The 15395-nt window shown below is 45.8% G+C and overlaps 1 protein-coding gene across 3 annotated transcripts in view; it reads left to right on the top strand.

Moving 5' to 3' along the window:
* Positions 1-650: 650 nt before the first annotated feature.
* Positions 651-15395, top strand: part of RNF175 (ring finger protein 175) — a 49970-nt gene continuing 35225 nt past the window's right edge. For 2 of the 3 annotated variants that reach the window (XM_030816254.1, XM_003257855.3), the window contains exons 1-3: positions 661-896; positions 9240-9277; positions 11957-12098. In XM_030816254.1, coding sequence (XP_030672114.1) covers positions 831-896; positions 9240-9277; positions 11957-12098 — 246 coding nt within the window. In that variant the 5' untranslated portion in view covers positions 661-830. Of the gene's footprint in view, positions 897-9239; positions 9278-11915; positions 12099-15395 lie in introns of all 3 variants that reach the window. The other variant, XM_030816255.1, reaches the window with a different exon arrangement.

Genomic DNA, 15395 nt, shown 5'->3' with positions numbered 1-15395 from the left:
CACCCAGGTATTTCTAAAGGCTCGCCTAAACGTTCCAGCTTGTTCTCAACCTTGAAGCCAGACTTAGCCCTAAGCTGTAAAGGGGGGAGGGGAGACCTGGAGGTAGAGGGGCAAAGGCAAGATGCCTGCGTCCCAGGGGCCCTGCATGGCCTGGAGCAGCATGGGGGCCAAGAGGGTCTGCGCTCTCCCTAGACTGGAGTTTCTCTCCTTCGTCATCTTTGGAGGAAGCACAGATAACTGAGGAAAGTCTGTATCTGCACAGCCACCCGAACTCCTGCCTCCTAATAAACACCTCTGAGGGAGAGGAGCCGAGGAAACCCTCTCTCTCTCTCTCTCTCTCTCTCTCTCCATTCTTCCCCTCCTCCCCAGCACCCCCCGCGCCCCCACCGCCATTTCTCACTCCTCTACTCCCCTATCTCTCCCTACCCACCTCTGACCCCTCCTCCAGTCCTGCCGCCCGGTAACAAAACCGGGGTTCCCGCCACACGCACCCGGTAGGGCTCAGGAAGCTTTATTGGCGGCAATGGCTGACTGAATGGCTTCCCTACAGAGAGGCCTGAGGTCCTGAAGGAACCGGGGGTGCTGGCGACCGGGACCTCCAGGCCGCTGCTGGGGAGGAGGCTGGCCAGCGTGCAGGGGGCGGAGGCAGGGCGCGCCGGGAAGCTCCCATCTCCCGCCCCGCACAGCCCGGGCGGGGCCGCCCCTCCACCGCCGCTGCAGATCCGGCTCCCACCCTTGGCTCCCTCGGCCCCGCGGCGCCTCCTTCTGCGGACTCTGCGGGACCCTCCCTGGCAGGCGCTGTGCGCTGGAGAAGGCACAGCGGCGCAGGCATGGCCGCGCGGGCGGCGGCGCGGAAGGCAGCGCCGGTGCTGGAGGCGCCCCCGCAGCAGGAGCAGGTACTGGAGCGGGGGCGCGGGCGTGGGGGACGCCAGGCCGGGGTCCCGGGGCTCACGCTGGTGCCGGGCAGGCTGCACAGACTGGTCTCCAAGACCCCGGGCCCCACCGGGGAGAACCGGCCCTGGAAGGACCTGGGGACGGACGGATGACCTTCTGGAAGATGCCACCGTGAGGGGTGCCAGTCCCTCCTCCACTCCCTCCCTCCCCACTTCTGTGCCCTCCCCGCTACCTTCCTTTCCTCCTTCTGATCCTCTTCCTTCGCTCCATCCCTCTCCTCGCATCCTCGCACTTTCTCTCCCAGGCTCACCCCTTCCACTCCCGCCCTCCTTCGTGACCGCCTGTGTCCTCCTCCCTCCTCAGCAGAAGCCCCCAGGGCCCAGGGTCAAGGTCGTAAGCAGCCAGGGAGGGGAAGGGGTGTGCCCCAGGCTCTTGGCTAGATCGCCCTGGTTCTCAAACTCGAGTGTCATCAGAATCACTCTGAGGGCCTGTTACCACGCAGACCGCTGGTCTGTGCCCAGGGTTTCTGATTCAAGACGTGTACCATGATCGTCAGCTTGTCTTGCCTGTTGCTCAACCTAGCCCATTTCTGCTTCTGCTGGCGTCAATTGCAAACCCAATCTTCATTTATTATTTATTCATAGGACAATTCGTCTTAGGCTACATCCAGGTACCAGGAGGGTTTGGGGGTGGAGGAGGTTAGGTCTTACCTGGAGGAACCCAAATCCCATCCGTAAAAAATAACTCTTAAGGGCAAAGATAACTCTTAACAACAAAAATCACTCATAGAGCTGGTAGTAAATTAGTGTCCCAAAACAGGTTCAGGCAAAGAGCTGTAGGATTTCTGAGAAGGGCTTGCTCCTGACTTCCCCCCTTCTCCTCCAACCCGTGAGGGTGTGACGTTCGAGCTGGGTGTTGGGGAATGGACAGGATCTGACCTCATGAGCCAGAGAATTCTAGATGGAGGGAACAGCAGTACCAAATGGCTTGGAGATTTTTTTTAAATGTTGGGATGGATGGCCATGGGACAAGGCAGAGAGAGGGGACTGTCCACTCTGACCGGCAGAAACCTAGGGGTCAGGAATGCTTATAGCAAAAAATAAGGGTGGGCTAGGCTGTGGAGGGGCTTGTGTACCACAAAATGGGGAAACTTATAATGAAACTCCATGACTTTCTTGCTGGTTTCAAACCCAGATTATCGAAAGGAAGGTTCTGAATTGATGAATGCATGCCAGGAGGGTCAGAGGATCTAGTACTGGTGGATTTGCTGCTGATCTTTGCTCTTCCTTAAGGCTGGCATCACTGCCTAATCTGCTGCCCTCAGGAGGTATGGCCTCTCTGTTGAGGCTGCCCTAGGAGAGACTCACAGCTTTTCCCTTAATCCCCTATGGCAAGACAGTGTGGACCCAGCAGCCAAGGGGTTACCTGGGAGCCTGTTAAAAATGCAGTCTCAGTTCCCACGCCAGACCCACTGAATCGAAATCCCAGACCCACTGAATCGAAATCCGCGTTTTAACCAGATCCCAGGGTGATTCATTTGCACATCAAAGTTCAAGAAGTGTTGGTTTCTTGACTTTACTAGAGCTAGGGATAAGAAAGGGAAAATAGAGATAGTTACTGACCAGCCTATTATCTGATAGCTTCCCTTTAGTTTGAACCTCACCCTATTTTATTTTCCTTCATCACCCTTATCACTACCTGAAGATGTCTATGTGTGTATTTGATTGTCTAAGAACCTCCTTCAGCATGAAAGCTCCAGCAGAGAAGCCATGTGGTCTGCCTTGCTCGCTCCTGTACTTCCAGGACCTAGAACAGTCTCAGCAAATGGCAGGGCCTCAATAAATATTTATTGAATGAATAAATGAACAGTAACATACAATCTTATGATGTGAGACCCTAACTCCAACATACCTTACTGGACAAACACCATCTCCCTATTCCCCATCCTCCATCTCCCCAGCTACAACCCCTGGGGTCTTTTGAGCCTGCAACTGGTTAGGTATGTTTGAAACTCCTTAAATTTGGAGTGTAAGAGAGCAGAGACCATGGGTTTAGGAGTTCCCTCTTCTGCTTGTCTAAGGCTTGCTTTCCAGGCTCGGATTTCTCCTGAGAGCTAAGAGGACCCACCACTTCCTCAAAACTGCTCTCTGCCTTGGGGTAGGCCATACACAGCCCCTCCTCTCCACCCACAGGCATGCAGCCTTGCCTTGTGACATGAATTCCTTACCAATGAATGCAGCCCTCTAAACCTAACATTCCTACCTGGCACTCACATGTGGTCCAGGGTCATCACTAGTTTCTGAGTTCATTGTTCTGGCTTTGCCACTTGGTTTAGAAAGATTTTTCTAACAGGTGGGTTTTGTGAGGGAAGAGTCGAAAGTGACGAAATCAGTTTGGAGGTAGCAGTTCGGGTGAGAGATGATGAAAGCCAATTCCAGGGGCGGGGTGGCAGTCTCCAAACACATTGAGTGCGCCATGTGCCAGACGTGGGGATTCAGTGGGGGGATGAGGCCAGCGCTGGCCACCTACGGATTCAGGTAAGTAAATAAGTCATCAACAGTGCAGTCTGGTAACAATGTTCAAGGTCAGTAGATATCCTGGTAGGGGCCTCACTGAAAGGGTGTCCTGGAGTAAGTGGGATCCAAGGGTGAGCAGAAATGAGGCAACCCAGCATGGAGGCTGGGAGTGGAGGGAGAGCATTCAGGGACAGGAAAGCTCTGCTTGGCTGAAGCAGAGGGTGTGCAGGAGCAGTGGAGAGAGGGGAGGCTGAAATGGGATACAAGGCCTTGTGAACCATGTTGGATTTCAGGCAGGAAGACAATAGGATCAGTCTACCTTTAATGGAAACACTCATACTGTTTGAAGAGGGAAGAGAGCAAAGGCAAGGGCCTCAGAGGAGGCGGACACCCTGCATGCTGGCCTCCAACTCATCCTCCCCTGGCCACCCTATCTAACAGCCCTTGCCGCCTGCTGGTTATTCTTTATCACACATTTTATTTTCTTCATATAATTTACTTCATTAGGCAGTTGTTTTGTTTGCTTGTTTATTGTGCATCATTTCCTCTAGAACACAAGGTCCTATTCATGAGAACAGGCACTTTGTCTGTCTTTCTAATCCTTGAATGCCAGCTCTTAACCCAGCGGCTGGCACATGGGAGGCACCACTCCATATTTGCTGAAGGAATGACAAAATGAATGGCATAGAAGCCATAGGGGTGGAGAGAAGGGGGCATGTTTGTGAGGCATTTATAGGTAGGGTCAACAGGAGAGTAGTGGGTTGGAGGTACAGGGTTGGTTAGGGGCAGGGATGATGCCCCAGGCTTTTCTGCTTTGAGCAATTGGATAGATAGGACAGAATGCTATTAACTGAGATGGGGGAGGGGGGACACCGAAGTGGGAGCAGCTTGGGGGGAAACAAGTATGTTCACTTTAGGGCAGGTTAATTCACATATCTGAGAGAGAGAGTCCCAAGTGGGACTATGTAGGAGGCATTCAGAAGCATCTGGAGCTCACACAGATTTAGCTAGCCAAAAGAAAGATATAAGAGATTGATACAAATATGGTGCTGGAACAGGGATAAAAAGGACATGGCTACTGATCAGACAAGGAAAGGGATAAAAGAGAGGACAGGGGCAAGCTTACTTTTGTATTGTTCTTTTTAGTGACATATGTTCATGTAGAATACACTTAATGTAAAGAAGTATAAAAAAGAAAGTAAATGCCCAGGATGTATCACCACCCTTGGAGCATTCCTGTTAATGTCTTGGGAGCCACTCTTCTGGGCTTTTTTATTACAGATGTCTCTTTATGTAACTATACATTTACATAAATAGGCTCAGATTATACACAACTGTTTTGAAGCATGCTTTTTCTGTTTGAAATACTTCATGAAAATATTTCTATGTCAGTAAATATGAATCTGTGTTATCATTTTATAGATCTTACAGATTCTTTTATGTAGCTATATAAAAATATGGGTCTTTTTCATCCATCGGGCTGGGTACTTGGTGAGCATTTCATTTTTAAAACAGGTATCTTTCAGTCCTTGGAAATTTTCTTGTGTAATTTCTTTTAAACTTCCTGCCATCTGTTATCTTCTTCTCTGGCTCTAGAACTCATTTTTTTTTTTGTTGGGGGGATGGAATATGAGGAGATTTCCAAGCCCAATTCATTAATATTCTTATATTTTCTCTTCTGTTTTCCATGTCTTTGAGTTTTTTTTTTAATTCTTTCTGAGTTCTTCAATTTATCTTCAATTCTTCATTCGAGTTCTTATTTCTATCTTCCCGTTTTTAATTTCTAAGAGCTTTTGGTTGTTTTTCTATATTCTTTAAAGCACAGTGTTCTTGTCATCATGGGTGCAGAACTCTTTCCTGTCTCAAATGTCTTGCGATCTTTGATTATTCATTTGCGTCTAAGGTGAGACAGTACAGCACTGTTAAGCTCTTGCTAGCAGGGAAAGCTTGTTGACAGGCAGGCTTCAGTGGAAGGTGACCTGGCTGGGCCTTTTCGCAGGGAGAACAAGGACTGTCCATATCTATAGGTCTTTTCTCTTGGCTTAGATTGATTCATTCCGTGTGTAAGGGGCATGTCTGGCTGCCAGCCAAGTGGGCAAGCCCATGTCTAACATGCCTAGGCCAAGAGCACAAATGCAGGCCCTCGTGCCACATGTCTAAGTATTATCAACTGATCTGCTCTCACAGCCCTGCCTGCAGGTCCACCTGTGGCCAGTGTAGCCACATTCTCCCTACCTGCACTGCTGGCTGCAGGCTTGAGTGGTAGCAAGGATCTGCTGGGACAGGGAAGATGGAGGTTTCAATGTACCTGTGCTAGTTTCCTAGGGCTGCCATAACAACAAAAAATGTATTATCTCACAGTTCTGGAGGCCAGGAGTTCAAAATCTAGGTGTCAACAGGGTCATGCTCCCTCCAGAGACTCTAGGGGAGACTTCTTACTTGCCCCTTCCAGTCTCTGGTGACTCCAGGTGTTCCTGGCTTGTGGCTGCATCACTCCGGTTCCTGCTTCTGTCTTCATATGGCCGTCTACTCTGCCTTGCTACTCTGTGTCTGTGTCTCTGGATGTCAAATCTTCTGCTCCTTTCTCTTGTAAGGACACTAGTCATTGGATTTAGGACCTGCCCTAAATCCAGATGGTCTTATTCTGAGGTCCTCAATTACATCTGCAAATACCCTATTGCCAAATAAGATCACATTCACAGGTACTGGGGGTTAGGACTCAAATATATCTTTTGGGACGACACCATTCAACCTACTACAATGCCTAAGCCAGGGATGCAGATCCCACTAACTCCCAAGGAAGCTGTGGTAGATAGGATCTCCCACCACACATCCCACTTTTCAGACTCAGGATATCCAAGCAGTTCCAAGCTGCTCCCAGACTACCTCACTGCAGTTAATTGAGGAGCCTAGTCAGCCAAGATCCCACTTAGATGGTTTGGGATGGCCAAATTTCAAAACTTTATCTCCAGTTTCCCAGAGCACAGGCTATTCTTTTTCTTCTGCCCAACCTGCCAGCCCCCTGGGGTGTCAGCCTTACATCATCTCTCTCCAATCAAGGTCTACTCACTCAATCAGTTACCAGACTTTCATAATATTTTCTTTTTTTTTTTTTTTTTTTTTGAGACGGATTCTTGCTCTGTCGCCCAGGCTGGAGTGCAGTGGCGCGATCTTGGCTCACTGCAAGCTCGGCCTCCCGGGTTCACACCATTCTCCTGCCTCATCCTCCTGAGCAGCTGGGACTACAGGCGCCGCAACTACGCCAGGCTAATTTTTTGTATTTTTAGTAGAGACGGGGTTTCACCGTGTTAGCCAGGATGGTCTCAATCTCCTGACCTCGTGATCCACCCGCCTCAGCCTCCCAAAGTGCTGGGATTACAGGCGTGAGCCACCGCGCCCGGGCTCAAAATATTTTCTTAAGAGACAGAAAAGACATCAGGCACAGTGGCTCACTCCTGTAATTCCCAGCACTTTGAGAGATCGAGGCGGGCGGATCACCTGAGGTCAGGAGTTCGAGACCAGCCTGGCCAACATAGCAAAACCCTGTCTCTACTAAAAATAGAAAAATTTAGCTGGGCATGGTGGTGAGTGCCTGTAGTCCCAGCTACTCAAGAGGCTAAGGCAGGAGAATCGCTTGAACCCAGGAGGCGGAGGTTGCAGTGAGCTGAGATCGCACCATTGCACTCTAGCCTGGGCGACAAAAGCAAGACTCCACCTCGGAAAAAAAAAAAAAAGAAAAAAGAGAGAGAGAGAAAAGATAAAAACACAGTTATTTTACGTTTCAGGGTTTGAGATGTCCAGGGTCCTCTAAAGCAAGGCAGGGCCCCTGCAGCCTGATCTGGAGGTGATGCTGCCAGGGAGGATGGTGCTAGGGCTCTCTAGACTCAGATGAGGGCTGCCAGTGTCCTCTGCTCTCCCTCCACATGCCTGGTGCCTCTCAGCCTGTGCCTCTGGTTTAACCACTAGTATTCTGCTAGTGTGGGGGGCCTCCAAACCTTAAACTGACTTTCATTGAACCTTCTGTTACTAACCCCAGTTGCATCCCCCACTTCTAGACGCCCTAGGACCCCGCAATCCACAGCCCTCCTGAGGGTCTTAGCACACACATTCTGCTCTGCACTACCCACATGCTGGTGGGCTTCGGTGTCTTTTGCCCTGTGGTGTCCCAGTGTCCGTTTCTGCTGGCCCATCTGCTGGTCAGTTTCAGAATTGGCTGCTCTGGACTCGTCTCTCATTCCCCTTGGACTTGGAGGTTTATGTCCTTTTGCTATTGTTCTAGTGGTGTTTGGGGAGGGAGAGGAGGTAAGTGCACTTTTTTTATTTACCATGTTTCAATAGAAGTCCTCATTTTTACTTTTTTTTTAAACACAGTTATTACTAGTGAGTTTGAACACATTTCCATAAATTTATTGGTCATTTGTGTATCTCAATTTTTGAATTTCTCATTCATGTACTTTGCCCTTTTGGACTGTCTCTTTTTGATTAAATTATAAAAGCCCTTTTTACATATGCTTATTAGTATTTTGCCCCTCACATATGTTATGCTTTCCCCAGTTCAATTTGTCTTTCAAATATTGAGGACTATAATGTATTTTATTTTAAATGTCCTCAAAATCTGTCATTTTTTTAACTTTATAATTTCTGGGCTGTACATTATACTTAAAAATGCCTTTTCCACTGCAGAATTATAAACATGTTTACCCATGTTTTCTTCTAGTACTTTTAAGGTTTTCTTTCTCACATTTAAGAGAGAACAAGGCTTTGGATGAAATAGAAAAGTATAAGTTTAGGCAATATTTGCACAATGCCAGGACCTTTCTGGGTGATGCCAGGAAAGAAGAAGTGGGTGGCACAGGGGGTCATACTAGCAACTTCTCCATGGCTCCCTGCCCCCAGGTGATCCCACCAGGTGCGTCCCTAATATTCAAATGGAGGTCACAGCAGCTGGGCTCACTCAAGTGTTGAGTTGCAGGAGTGAAGCAAGCCCCAGGTAGTCAAGGTGCATGAGTCTCCTCCTTTGTTCCACAGGTCCCTTTCTGCTAACTTCTGCTTTGGGGGCAAAAACATTGGTTTTCTATGCTCTTCTGTGCTCTCCACCAAAGTTACACGATTATGTCTTTCCAATGATTGGCCTTAAAGGTTTCAAATGACCAAATGTAGTGGGTTAGCAATAATCTAGAAAAGGTAGTCCCTGGGTGGACTCTGCAGGTCATCCAAAAAGCATGGTTCTGGAGATGATCTCTGTGCTTTCCAGCTCAATTTGTAAGGGCACAAGTCCAGATTACTCCCTTCACTGGGGTCAGTAATGACGCCTTCTTAACAGGAGAGTACAAGAATGCTCCAAATCAATGGAGCCTCTGGTCAGCTCTGTCTCTGAAACTTTGAACTTGGAAATGATATTTACTCACTGAGATTGGAGATATTTACTCACTGCAGTCATTTAAGATACCAGCAAAACAGATGTTTTTTAGGGATGCTCAGACTCACACTTCATATCCTAGAAGCCAGAGTAGCATGGCCTATTGGGAGACCACTCTCTGTAACTTTGACTGATTTGCCAAAACAAAACCACTGAAATGGAGCCTCATCTGATTCTCTGATCCGGGAACAGGATCAAATATTTATTAATAGTGACCTGATTACTCTTTTTTTGTTTGTGTTGTTTTAGTTCTGTAAGCAAATTATTTTACTAGGACTTTTATCCCCAATTATTCAAATACTATGTGACGCTGTTATTTTTCATGGTCTGGGTTTCCTATGTATTGCTTTCACAGAAAAACCAAGAAAATAAGGACATTTTTTGATAAGCGCCCTTTTTATGTTTTTCAGCTCTCTCATACAAAGCTTTCTGCAGAAGATGCATGGAAGTAAGTAATTAGTATGTTTTAAGAGTTGTTTTGCTAAAAATTAGATTTTTATCTTAACAGTTGAGAAAATGAATGAAGTCATCATTTTATTTGTAAATTTTCCAAGATAGAGAAGATGGGGTAGGATACACAAATACTATAGACCAAAATGCATGGATTTCATCTGTTTTCTACAGCATGATCTGTAGGAAAAGATCATGCAGTCCCACAAAGGTGGATTAATATATCCTTCAAAATATGGCTGTGTCAAGTTACTATTTATTTTAGGCACAAGATACACTGGTTTTGTTCCTATACCATTTCCCCTGTGTTCTGGTGCATACTGTAGGGCCATTGGGCCCTGTGAGCACCACATGAAGTGAAATAAGAATGACAAGCTCCTCGTTTTTTGTATTACAGGAGTCAATTTTAGATGTATTCCTACTCAAAAAAGAAAATCCTTACTACATTTGTACACCAATATATACTTTTCAAAGTACTTCAACATAGGCTAACCAATTTGAGATGCATTTTTTAGATTAATCTGATATAATAGATTAATAGATTAATCTCATAAAGCATATTTTATTTTATATCTATGCAAATCCTATTTTAGAATGATGATGAAGTCACTCTTTTATCTATATGCCGTAAGTTCAAAGTCTGTTAATTATATAGAATATTAAACAGCTATTTTAGATTTGGAGCTGTATAAACCACAACTAAGCGCTTGTACTCTTTTCATTTTTCTTCCCATTTCTTCAGGGGAACAAGTTTGTTTTTTTGTTTGTTTGTTTAAATGAGCTTCTAGAAATCCTTCTTGTCTCCTGAGCTCAGCTTCCAATAGAGAGACTAAGAGCCATGTAATTTTATTCAAGTTGCTTACCTGATATGGATTTCAGCTTCGTCATTTGATAAATGAAGGAGATTCATTCCATCTATGGTAACTTCCAGCACTGACATTCTGAGAATCCCTCTCAAAGAAACTGAACTTGAGCAGGAGTATTTACTGGGCTCTGTGGGCTGATTTCTACACCTCTTCCAGCAGGGGGCACCCTTGTGATTTGGATGAGACCTTTTTCTGAGGCATTCACTGCTCTTTGGAGTAGCTGTAGAAATGCTGTCAGAGGGAGAGGACCCAACCCACATACCCATCAAGTGCCTTTAAAAGGTCACTATCTCACAGCACAGACTGTTACCCTGCGGTGTGTTCTGGGTGGTACACTAACTAGCTAACTGTATACTGTAACCAGACGTAAGTGGAAACTTAATTTTAAGAGATTTTGTGACTGATGGTGCCACACTAGGGATGAAAGATAATGATAACCAGTATTTAGAAAGTAACTGACAGCATTCATAATTTTTCCCCATGTTCACTCATCTTGACCCTGGGCCTCTTTCTCTTCCTCTAGGCTCGTGGTTCTCAATCTTGGCTGCCCCTTAAAATCACATGGGACGCCTGAAAAATTCCTGATGTCACGTCCCATCCTGCAAATCTGTATTAATTTGCTAGGAATACCAGAACAAGATACCACAGAATAAGTGGCTTAAAATGATAAATTTATTTTCTCACAGTTCTGGAGGCTAAAAGTCCAAGATTAAGGTGCTGGCAGGTTTTGGTTGGCGTGCTGAAGTACAGGGGATTAGGTCGTCGGTGTATGAATTTTGAGAGGGAGCAATTCAGCCCCCAACACCCAGAAATGGTCATCTAATTGATCTGGATATGGCGGGGTTGGGGTTAAGGTTTTTTTTAAAGCTTCCCAGTGATTCCTAACTTACAGACAAGGTCGAGAACCACTGCTCTAGGTTTTCATCGAGGCTACCCCAGAACGTTAAACCAGAGGACAAACTATTTTGTTGATTCTCTCTATAACTGTGCAAAACTAAGCATCCAACTAAAATGGGAACATTCAGCCATCATGGGAATGTTTGTGCATGTCTAAGATAATACTTAAGCCTATTCTTTCTCTCTATAATAGTCCTATAACAATTTATACAACTCATTCAGCTTTTCATTGCCCTGTGGATAATATTCTCTCCTCTGGCATAAGCACCATCTGCAGGGTATCCTTTTACTTGAAATAGTAGCAAATGATTTAAAATTACCAACATTTGACTGTTTTTGACTTTCAAAAATTGAAGTTTCATATGATGCAGCTCAATAATAATTCTTCCTCATATAGATACAAATAAAATAACATGTGCTTTATAGTCTTACAACAACCTTGTCAGTTACAGAAGGATGGTTATTTGAAATTTGCAAATGAGGAAACTGAGGCTCAGAGAGGATAAATGACTTCCCCAAGGTTGTGAGGCAATGAAGTGGCAGATCAGGGACTGGAACCCAGGTCTTTCGGGGGCTCATTAGTTTTTTCAGCCCCATCACTTAACTTAAAAGACAAGGCTGAGGCCAGCCACATGGGAAAGCAAAGGAACTGGTTTTGCTAAGAGAGTCAGGCTCCTCCTCCCAGCTGCTCCTTCTCCAGATCTAGGGAAAGGGAAGAAACCAAGAAAAACTTTACAATCAAAGCTTACCAACCCTTATATTTGAAATCCCCTGTTGCTTTTTGTAAGCCAAACCTGTTAATTTTTTTTTTTTTTTTTTTTTTTTTTTTTTTTTTTTTTTTTTTTTTTTTTTTTTTTTTGCTAAATGCGCAAGGTTGAGGGCTTTTTCAGATGACCTCATTTTGCTGGTTCCAGCCTGCAGCAGGAGAGAATGTACAAGATGCACCGGGGCCATGATTCCATGCACGTGGAAATGATCTTGATCTTCCTCTGCGTTCTGGTCATTGCCCAGATAGTGCTGGTTCAGTGGAGACAGAGGCATGGCCGATCCTACAATGTGAGTCACCCCCGTGGCTGCTGGGAGCCTGCTCCAGCTTGTATCAGCTTGACTGTTTTTTTTCCAGGACACGTTCTCCCTTAGTTAGCACTTTGAAGGAACTGCCTTGGTTTAAGTCAGTGGTTCTCAACCAAGTGCAATTTCACTCCCAGGAGACATTTGGCAATGTCTGGAAACATTTTTGACTGTCAAGACTTGTGGGAGGTGAAAAGGGGGAGGGGAGTTGCAACTGGCACCTGGTGGATAGAGGCCAGGGATGCTGGTAAACATCCTCCAATGCAGAACAGCTCCCCACAACAAAAATTATCTGGCCTAAAATGTCAATGGTGCCAAGACTGAGAAACCCTGGTTTAAGTAAACCAGTTTTCCTTTCATGCATGAACAACTTCTGCCAACAGTCCAGGAAAAGGAGGATTAGGAATAGCCAAAAGAAATGGTTTAGGCTGTCTGCTATGGTTTGAATGTATCCCCCAAAGTTCTTGTGTTGGAGATATTTAATCCCCAATGCAACAGTGCTGGGAGGTGGGGCCTAATAAGGCGATTTGGCCATAAGGGCTCTGCCCTTGTGAATGGATTAATGCCATTAATTATTGTGGGAGTGGGTTTATTATAAAAACATGAATGTGGGCCCATTTTCTCTCTCATTCTCTCTTGCCCTCTCACCTTCTGCCATGAGATGACACAGCAAGAAAGCCCTTGCAAGATGCAAAATCCATGTCTTGTACTTTCCAGCCTCCAGACCATGAGGCAATACATTGCTGTTTATTATTTATTACCCAATCTGTGGTATTCTGTTATAACAGCATAAAACAGACTAAGAAAGAAAATTAATACCAAGAAGTGGGGCTGTTATAATAACAAATGCCTGAAAATGGGGAAGCAGCTTTGGAACTATGTAATTGGGCGGACGCTGGAAGAGTTTGAAGGAGCAGGCTAGAAACAGCTGGTCTTGCTGTAATGGAGTATTAAAGGCAAGTCTGGTGAGGGCTCAGAAGAAGAAAAGAACTATAGAGAAAGGCTGAAACTTTTTCGTGGTCACTTAAGTGGTCATGGTCAGAATGTTGGTAGAAATATGAACAGTAAAAGCCATTCTCCTGAGGTCTCAGACAGAAAATGAGGAACAAGGTATCGGAAACTGAAGTAACGGCCATCCTCATTATAAAGTCACAAAGAACTTGGCTTAACTGTGTCCATGCTGGAGGGCTTTACGGAAGGCAGATTTAAGAGCAATGAACCAGGATATCTGGTGAAAGAAATTTCTAAGCAATATATTGGAGGACCTGCATGGCTTCTTTTACCTGCATATAGTAAAATGAAAGAAGAGATAAGTGATTTAAAGATGGAATTTATAAGTAAAAGAGAAACAATATAAAATTTGGAAAACTCACAGCCTGGCTACATAAAGAATAAAAAGGCTTGCAAGGGTGCAGCCAAGTGACCCTTTGATAAAGGGGATTAACACAGCTAGAAGGAAGCCAGATGCAAGTAATCAAGAAAACAGGAAAATGACCCTGAAGGCATTTCAGTGCCCTTCAAGGATGCCCCTCCCATCACAGGCTCAGAGCTCTAGGAGAGCAGAATGGTTTGGGGTGACTCCCCATTGTGCCCTACACAGGAACAGTGAGCAGGGCCACCTCAGGACTCTGCTCCTTGAATTCCAGCATCATTCTCCTTGGCTGCTTCAGCTGTGGCTCCAGGGAGCCCAGGTGCAGCTCAACCTGCAGCTCTGGAAGGTACAAGCTATAAACTTTGGTGGCGCTAATTCTGTAGGCACATGCTGTGAGGCCATGGCAGCCTCCACTTAGATTTCAAAGGATGTTGTGGACAACCAGAGGGCCTAGGCAAAGACTTGTCTTGGGGCAGAGCTGCCACAGAGAGTGCCTAGGAGGACCATGCCCAGCAGAAGTGTGGAGTCACAGCCATAGCAGAGAGTCCTCACTTGGCCTAGGGGAGCCCTTCAGGGTGGGGATGCCCCCAAGTCCCAGAACTATACAACTACCAGCATGCAACTCCAGCCCAGGAGAGCTATGGGCATGCAGCATGCAACTCCAGCCTAGGAGAGCTATGGACATGAGATTCCAACCTGTGAGAGTTGTGTGGGCTAAGCCTAGCAAAGCCATGGGGGCAAGGCTGTTCCTGAGGCCTCAGGGTTCCAAACCCTACCTCACTATGCCCAGAAAGTAGGACATGGAGTCAAAGAAGATTATCCTCAAGTCTTAGGATTTAGTATTGTTTACCTTGTTAAGTTTTAGACTTGCTTGGGGACTGTTACTCCTTTCTTCTTACCTATTTCTCCCTTTTGGAATGGGAATGTCTATCCTCTGCCTGACCTGTCATTGTATTTTGGAAGAAGAGAACTTGTTAATTTCACAGGCTCACAGCTAGAGGGGAATTTGCCTCAGGATGACTTGTGCCTTGAGTCTCATCCATATCTGATTTAGATGAGACACTGGACTTTTACCAGAACAAGTTAAGACTTTGGGGCAATTGGGATGAAATGAATATATTTTATGATGTGTGAGAAAAACATGAATTTGGAGCCAGAGCAGAATGCTGTGGTTTGAGAGTGTCCACCAAAGTTCAGGTGTTGGAAACATAATACTCAATGCAACAGTGTTGGGAGGTGGGCCTAATGAGAAGCAATTAGGTCATGAGGGCTCTGCCTTCATGAATGGACTAATGCCTTTATTGCAGGGGTAGGTTCCTTATAAAAGGATGAGTTCAGCCACCTTTTCTCTCTCTCATTTTCTCTGGCCCTCTTGTCTTATGCCATGAGATGAGGCAGCAAGATGGCCCTCACCAGATGCCAGCCATTCAATCTTGGACTTCTGAGCCTCCAGAACTGTGAGAAATAAATTTCTTTTCACTGTAAATTACCCAATCTGTCATATTCTAGTATAGCAACACAAAATGGACTAAGACACTGTCTAATGTTGTTTCATTAGTAGTAAACCATCTTGGCATGTGTTCATGCACACACTGCACTGACCTCAGCAATGTGGAGCAAGATTTCATTTTCACAGACCAATCTCATTCGAGCATGTTCACCACCAGGGCCAGAGAGTCATACTGTGGGACTTGTTGGGCCTGAGACCTTGCCATCACAATGTTTAGAGTAGTATTTCTCAATGGTTAGAGAAGGGTGCATCAGAATCATCTAGAGAGCTTGTTAAATCAAGTTCCCAGGTCCTGTCCATAGAGTTTCCGATTCAATAGGGACCCAAGAATTTGCATGTCTAACAAGTTCCCTCATGGTGCTGGTAATGTTGAGGCTGCCGGTCCCGGAATCACACTTTA

Source organism: Nomascus leucogenys, chromosome 7b (genome assembly GCF_006542625.1).
Source record: "Nomascus leucogenys isolate Asia chromosome 7b, Asia_NLE_v1, whole genome shotgun sequence".
Lineage (NCBI taxonomy): Eukaryota > Metazoa > Chordata > Mammalia > Primates > Hylobatidae > Nomascus > Nomascus leucogenys.
This window is presented reverse-complemented; position numbering and strand designations above follow the sequence as displayed.